The sequence below is a fragment of the Hemitrygon akajei genome, chromosome 5 (assembly GCF_048418815.1).
Source record: "Hemitrygon akajei chromosome 5, sHemAka1.3, whole genome shotgun sequence".
NCBI lineage: Eukaryota > Metazoa > Chordata > Chondrichthyes > Myliobatiformes > Dasyatidae > Hemitrygon > Hemitrygon akajei.
In genome coordinates this window covers 82,332,621-82,340,979 of record NC_133128.1, presented here as the reverse complement: position 1 = coordinate 82,340,979, position 8,359 = coordinate 82,332,621, and the positions used below count along the sequence as shown (strand labels likewise).

General features: G+C 44.5%; 1 protein-coding gene across 1 annotated transcript in view; it reads left to right on the top strand.

The window, feature by feature from the left end:
• The first annotated feature begins 4,086 nt into the window (after positions 1-4,086).
• The window catches only part of wwc3 (WWC family member 3), a 246,468-nt gene continuing 242,195 nt past the window's right edge, over positions 4,087-8,359 (top strand). The window contains exon 1 of the mRNA XM_073045887.1: positions 4,087-4,382. Coding sequence (XP_072901988.1) covers positions 4,252-4,382 — 131 coding nt within the window. The 5' untranslated portion in view covers positions 4,087-4,251. The remainder of the gene's footprint in view (positions 4,383-8,359) is intronic.

Here is an 8,359-nt window from a genome sequence, read left to right as displayed (position 1 = left end):
TTGATTTGTTGATTCAGATACATCACAGAAACAGGCCCTCTTGGTCCTTTGAGCTGTGCTGCTCAGCAGTCCCTGATTTAACCCTAGACTAATCAGGGGACAATTTACAATGACCAATTAACCTACCACCCGGTACATCTTTGGACTGTGGAGGAAACTGGAGCTCCCAGAGGAAACCCAGGTGGTCATGAGGGAGAATGTACAAACTGCTTACAGGCAGTGGCAGGAATTGAACCTAGGTCACTGTAAAGTGTTGTGCTAACCCACTATGCTACCAGGCCACCCCAATATCCTCTGGCAACTCTTTCCATACACAGTCAGTCGCTGGTGTGGAAAAAGTTCCTTTTAAATCTTTCCCCTCTCACTTTGAACCAATGCTCTCTAGTTTTGGATCCCCTTACCCTGGGATAAAGGCTATGCCCCTCATACCTCAAAAAGTAAGTTCTATTCAGAGGTTATAAGCAGATGAAGGAGGGAATCAATCAAGGCAGATTATCTTTAGTGACTTAAATCAGGAGCTGTTTGTGGAAGGTTGGAATCATGATTAAGGGAGTTTCAACAATGAAGAGGGACCTTTGGCAGTGTTGACTGACACAGTGGCCACGATTGGGAATTGGTTGCTCAGAAGCTAGAGGGGAATGGGGTTAGAAGGGGCAAACAGGACAGATTTATTAGAGTCAAGGGCATCAAAGCAGGAGATGAAGCTATGATTGACGGGTTAATATTTGTACACTGGGCTTTCAGAATCTACAAAGGACATTAATGTGGTTAGTGGTCTTAACTGGGAGATCAGTACTGGGCTGGAACTCTGGGAAGTCCTTCTCAGTTCTTGCCATGTGACCTTTCTGGGCCAGCTAAGGAGAGGCTGATGGAAGGTGGCACTTGCTGTTACCCCTAATGATGCAGCTCTGTGACCTTTGGCTTATATGGGAGAATGAGGAGGTGATAGATAGGAGCTACAGGGAGGTAGTCACCCCTAAGTTACAGGAGGCAGGTAACTCCTGTCAGGAGAGGGAAGGGGAATGTGCAGCCAATACAGAATACCCCTGTGGCTAGTCCCCTCAATAATAAGTACACCACTATGAACACTATTGAGGGAGATGACCTACCGGAGGGTCTCTGGCACTGAGCCTGGCGCTATGTCTCAAAAGAGAAGAGAGGTGAAGAGGATTGCTGTGATGATACAGAATTCCACATTCAGAGGAACAAAGATGAGCTTCCGTGGGCACGATAGAGACACCTGGATGGTATGTTGCCTCCCAGGTTCCAGGTACAGGGATGTCTTGGATCACGTCCATGGTATTCTAAAGAGAGAAGGTGAGCAGCCAGAAGTCTTGGTACATGTTGGCACCAATGACGTAGGTTGGAAAGGTGAGGAGGTCCTGAAGAGTGATTTTAAAGAGTTAGGTAGAAGGCTGTATAATAGGATCTCCAGGGTAGTGATCTCTGGATTGCTGCTTGTACCACGTGCCAGTGAAGTTAAGAATAGGATGACTTGGCAGATAAATGTGTGGCTGAGGAACTGGTGCAGGGGGCAGGGGTCAGTTTTGTGGATCATTGGGGTCTCTTCTGTGGAAGGAATAACCTGTACAAAAGAGATGGGTTACACCTGAACCCAAGGGGGACCAATATCCTTGTGGGCAGATTTACTAGAGCTATTTGGAAGGGGGATGGAAGTGCTGAGGATGGGGTAGTTGATTTACAAATAGAGGCAAAGTGTAGTGAGACTGCTAGCAAGGGGAGGTTGATGATGGGGCAAAATGGGAGTCAACAGGATGAGTTGCTATGTAAAAAGTGGACAAAATCAAAATCAAAAAAGGTGAATACAGGACTGCAGGTGTTATATGAATATGCGCAATATATGGAATAAGGTCACTGAACTTTAGCACAGTTACAGATCGGCATACATGATGATGTGGGCATCACTGAATCGTGGCTGAAAGGAGACTACAGCTGGGAGCTTAACATCCAAAAATACACAATGTATCGAATGGACAGGCAGGTAGGCAGAGGGGGTGGTGTGGCTCTGTTGGTAAAATAGGAAGTCAGATTTTTAGAAAGAGCTGATATCAGGTTGGAAGGTGTTGGATCATTATGGGTAGAACTAAGAAATGCAAGGGTAAGATGACCCTGATGTATACAATCTGCCAAACAGCATTAAGGATATAGTCTATGAATTACAAGAGGAGATACAAAATGTATGCAAAAAGGGCAATGTTATGATAGTCGCAGGGGATTTCAATATGCAGGTAGATTGAGAAAATCAGGTTGGTGCTGGATCCCAAGAGGGGGAGTTTCTAGAACACCTACAAGATGACTTTTTGGAGCAGCTTGTCTTTGAGCCCACTAGGGAATCAGCTATTCTGGATTGGGAATTGTTTAGAGAGCTTAAGGTAAAGGAACCCTTAGGGGACAGTAATTATCATATAATAAAATTCACCCTGCAAATTGAGAAGGAGAAGCTAAGGTCAGATGTATCAGTATTACAGTGGAGTAAAGGGGAATTACAGAGGCATGAGAGAGAAGCTGGCCAAAATTGATTGGAAAAGAATACTGGCGGAGATGACAGCAGAGCAGCAATGACTGAAATTTCTTGGAGCAATTAGGAAGGCACAGGATACACTTTCACCGTTATAGGTTGACTCGTTATAGAACCTAATGGCCGAGGGTAAGAATGACCTCATATAGCGCTCTTTGGAGAGCACAGTTGTCTTCGTCTATTACTAAAAATGCTTCTCTGTTCAGCCAAGGTGGGGTGCAGAGGGTGAGAAACACTGTCCAGAATTGCCAGGATTTGTTCTACCACAGCCTCCAGTGTGTCCAGTTTGACTCCTATAACAGAGCCAGCCTTTCTAATCAGTTTATTGAGCTTGTTGGAATCACCGGTGTTGATGCCAATGCCCCAGCACACCACTGCATAGAAGATTGGACTGGTGACAACACACTGGTGGAACATGTGAAGGAGAGGCCTGCATACTCCAAAGGACCTCAGTCTCCTCGGGAAGTAGAGGCAACTCTGGCCCTTCTTGTACACAGCCTCTGCGTTGGTGTTCACTCAAGTCTGTCATCCAGCTGTACCCCAGGTACTTGTAGGTCCTCACACATCCACGTCCTCACCATCAATAATAAGAGAACAGTGCAGGCTTAGTCTTCCTAAAGTCCATTACCATTTAATAAAAGATATGCTGACATTGGAGAGGGCTCAAAGGAGGTTCACGAAAATGATTCTGGGTTTGAAAATCTTGTCATGTAAGGAGCATTTGATGGCTCTGGGCCTGTACTCATGGGAATTCAGAAGAATGAGGGGTGACTGCATTGAAACCAATCAAATGTTGACAGGCCTCTATAGAGTGGATGTGGAGAGGATGTTTCCTATGGTGGGGGAGTCTAGGACCAGAGGACACAAATTCAAAATAGAAGGGCATCCTTTTAGAACTGAGATGAGGGGGAATTTCTTTAGCCAGAGAGTGGTGAATCTGTGAAATTTGCTGCCAAAGGTAGCTGTGGAGGCCAAATCATTGGGTATATTTAAGATTTGTCAGGGCATGAAGGGATACTGGGAGGAGGAAGGAGCCTGGGGCTGAGAGGGAAATGGATCAGCCATGATGAAAAGCTGGAGCAGACTCGATGGGCCAAATGGCCTTATTCTGCTCATTTACATTATGGTTTTATGTTCCAAGCTCTGTACTGAAATGTCTGCCAGCATTCTACAACCAAGCAGCCACCGTATTTTCAGTAGCTGTAAATGAAATGAACGGGCTCAATAAAGCAGAAGATCCTCTCTGTGCAGCAAATAATTTAAAGAAAAGCTGTAAAACAGCTCCGCACTATTCCTCTGTGTTCCAGACACATTCCTAGTTCCTATTCGCTTTTTGAGTTCCTCTTCCAAAACAAAAGTTTCCTTTTGGTGTTAATAATCACAACTTTTCTTCCAAAGATAATTCAAGACTGCAGGAGGATGGAAGGGATGCATTTGTCAAAGGACTAACAGAAGGCTCCCCTTGTTTGGGATTGGCTGAGGCAGGACCAATATATTAATAATTAATTACCTCACAGAGCGAGGAAAAAAAGTTTTATGCAAATAGCCATACCAATAGGGAATGAGGCAACGATCCTGGCCCGACAGCGACCCAACATGGAGGTGCAGGGGTAAAGAGCCATGAAAGCGGCGTCGGGCGCCTGGCGAGCGCTGTGTGCAGCCTCGGGAGCCGGCGTTTCGGGGCAAGCGGCTTAGAAAGGGGGGGCAGCGAGATGCCGAGGAGGAGGTCGAGCGGCGAGCTGCCCCTGCCCAACGGCTGGGAGGAAGCCCGCGACTTCGACGGCAGGGTCTTCTACATCGACCACAACACCCGGCAGACGAGTTGGATAGACCCGCGGGACAGGTAGGGGTAAAGGGAGGGGTGGGCGAGGGAGCACCCTGACTGTGGCGGGGGCAACGACAGTATCCAAAATAAAAGTGACGGCGGTTTGAAACAATGTGTCGGACGTGGGTGTTCGTTCTCCACGCACCACACACACACACACACACACAGACCGGGCGCCAGGATCGGCTTTCTGACAACTCCCCGGCTGTCATACGGCGCTGACTCTTTAACTTATTTTCCAGCGGAACTTCCATTATATTTTGGTTTCATTCTCTCCCTTTTCCTATGGCATTTGGTTGCATCACCCTGCCCTTCTGCTGCTACCAACTTTTTGCTCCCCTCTGAGGCAAGTTTTCCAGCGGTTAGAGGGGCTTGCTTTCTTCCCTTCTTAAAAAAAAGTTTATCTTCGCTTTTGAACAAGTTTTAATTTTGCTTGGATCGCTAGTTATCACGTTGTGTGATCTGCCAATGCTGGTTATTGTTTGAACTTTTTCCTCTGCCTTCCTACCCACCCAAACAGAGGAAATTCCACATCCATATCCTGCCATTTAATTTTGTGTGTGTGTGTGTGTATGTGCGTTCCCCCTCCCCCCGAATTTTCTACAGTTCAGTCTGGTGACAAAATTTGTACTGGCATCAGAATATTCTGCAGTGTTTATTGCAAGGAGGGTGGGAATAACCCTCTCCAATTCGGCCACATTCCTAGCCCGTCCTTTCATTGTTAATATTTGGATCTAAAAAAGATTCAAGTTCTTGCTGCTGCTTCCAGTGGCCAGTGTTTTTCTTTCCTGTGGGGTGCGGTGGGGTTGTGTGGAGATTTCCTGTGGTAATCTAACCTTCAGGGCTGACTGGAAGATTCCTGCTATCTGTGTAGGTGCAGGAGCCATTTCTGACAGAATTTCTGAAGAGAACTATTTGTTTGGAAACACTGAAGTTATGAACAGGGTGTACAAGTTGCCTAGTGTTCATGGACTACTTTGAGCAATGGCAATCTTCCAGCAGATGTTTTCGTGTCAGTTTTATTATGGTGTTAGCTTGTCAGTGTTTTACATGGTACAAAGGAGTGGTATATTTAGAAAAAAAATACAAATAAAAATAGAGGATTTGTATTTATATTGTGCTTCTCATGATCAGCGATTGTTATAAATCTTAACAGCTAATTAACTTTGTTTGAAGTGTTTTTGTTTTCTCATTTTGTTACATGGGTAGTGGAATTTTATTGACAATTTGTATTTAGTTAGCTTTACAGAATCTGCCTTTCAATATTACGCCCAGACTTTGGTAAACTAAAGCAAACTTGCTGTCTGTAAATTGGCCTCTTTATTCCCTGGACTGTAGAACTTGGTATATTTTGAAAAGTACTGCATTAGTTATGAGTTAGCTTTGGGATGACTTCAAGTTGTGAAAGGTATAGCGCAATAAAAAATCACTTGAATGTAATGAGTTATTTGAAAATAATTCTACTATTTGCAGCATCAGATAAAAGTCTTTCGTTAATTCATCATTTTAATGGAAATTAAGGACATGTACAGTGACCAAACACTGATGTCAAAAACGTGATGTGAATAATATATATTTTTAAAATTTAACCTAGTTGAGGACAAATTACCCCTCTTACTCGTTTCATATGGAAGTCTAATTAATTGAAGTTATCAGTCACTGATTATAAATATTTTAGTTGTTGACTGAGGATTTTCTGAGGCAGATGTCATTTTGTCATTTTATCTGTTCTATATTTGTTGCCCTTTCTGAAGGCATCATTGACTTTCATCAAATCCAGGTATGAACAAATTAGACAGATTTAGCAATTTGCATGATCCTGCACAAAATTCTCTGTTATATTTTGGGGGAAAAAAAAACAAAAAAACTGTTTGTGCACCTATGTCGATGACATATTCTCCTGTTGTTGTTGTTCCTTTCCACACCTTGTGGCTCATCGGCGGCGACCTTGCAGTTTCTTCAGCATTTTTGTCTGTTTTACAAGCCTGAGATGCTCGACCCAGCACAGATAGGAATTGTGCAAGGAGCCGACAGGATTCGAACCTGGGATCACTCGCCTCAAAGTTCGGTGTGGATGTCACTACTCCACCAGCTGCCTCACTTTACAATAAGCAATCAAACCCTTCTCAAACTGATCCCACTGAGTGCCTATATAGCAAATTTTTAAATAAAGCTGCCCTTTATAATCCTGCATATTAAAACAATATAAATAATTCTGTCTTGTATTTCAGGTTCATCCTATATAATTAGTAATATAATAGATTGTAATGGAAAAAGTATACAATGCAATAGCTGAACATTTATGTGTAATTTTTGTGCATTGGATTATGTCAAATTACATTCTGAGTTTGGCCCGATCAGAGATGAATTTCCAGTATTTATAATTAACTATTTCCAGAATAAATGGAATAACCTACGTTCATGTAATGAAGGGTGATCCAGATAAAAGTCATGAGGGCTGCAGGGTGAATTTCTGGAAGGGATGTGTGGATCTGTTGGGCTGGGAGCAACATCTATGGATCTTGGAGAGATGACAGTACCAGGACCGTGGCTGGTTCCGGTTGTGGGTTGAGTGAGGAAATGGGTGGGATGGCTTCTGGGTCAGAGGCAGGCAGTGGAAGACCACTTTTGTATGGGTAATGATGTGTGCACCTTGGAGGCTGAGGCTAAGTAAAGATGGTACTCAGAGAGGAGAGGAAACGGGTGTGCCTTTGGTACTCACGAGGAAATCTGCAGATGCTGGAAATTCAAACAACAACACACACAAAATGCTGGTGGAACACAGCAGGCCAGGCAGCATCTATAGGGAGAAGTGCTGTCGATGTTTCGGGCCGAGACCCTTCAGTCCTGATGAAGGGTCTCGGCCCGAAACGTCAACAGCGCTTCTCCCTATAGATGCTGCCTGGCCTGCTGTGTTCCACTAGCATTTTGTGTGTGTTGTTGCCTTGGTACTGGTTGGGCAGGAAAGCAGTTAGCCAAGTGGCAGGGTCCAAAGCCGTCAGAGAGGTCGACGTCATTGATCTGATCGGTTTCTTTGACCGTGCTGCTAAGGAGATCTCACCCGAGCCAGTCCGCAAGCCCGAGGGACTTCACAAATACACATTCACGCAAGGAAAAGGATGCTATCTCCAGCTCTCATTCATTGAAACTTGGAAGTGATCAGTAGTTTGTTGCGGAAACTTTGGCTTGGAGTCGCCCTTAATGACGCATGGTAAAAGCACAATGTGGGGAGGTGTTTCGTTTCCTGTGTCACTTTGGCAGCTGGACCCTGAAGGCTGCAATCGTAAAAGCAAGCACAAAAGGGCTGGAATGCACTTCCCTTTGCAGCTTGCGCTCACTGTTGCTTTTGATGCATTTTTCTTTTGCACTCTTCCCGGAATATTGGCTCCTCAAACACAATTGCCTGTGAGAAGCAGGAGCCACAGCTTTAAAGGTTTGCTTTACCGATAGTTTTACTAATTTGCAAGGTATAAGCAGCAGATGCTGATGAGTGTTCACTGGTTGCCAAGCAACTGGATGTATAGTATCTGATGTCATGGTAGCCAGTGTGTGAAGTGAATTGTGCATTTCAATGCAAAGCTTTAGTGTTTAAGTCTGTTTGCTCGCATTGACAGCTGTTAGTCTGGCCCTGATATACAGATGTCACTATAATAGGGTAGTGTCAACATTTACAATGATCATAAATGAGGTGGGTGAAGGAACATTGCAACTGGAGAAGGCCACTCTGTCCCTCTCTAGGCAGCGTGAGCCAGATCCCCATGTGATGAGGTTATCTGTGAAATGTTTGTATTAGTGAAGGTGAAGTGGATGTTGTCAGCTATTGCTGATCCATTACAAGTAATCTGAAAAGTACTTAAACACGAGAAAGTTTGCGGATGCTGGAAATCCAAAGCAACACACAACACACACACACACACACACACACACACACACACACACACACACACACACACACACACACACACACACACACACACACACACACACACACACAC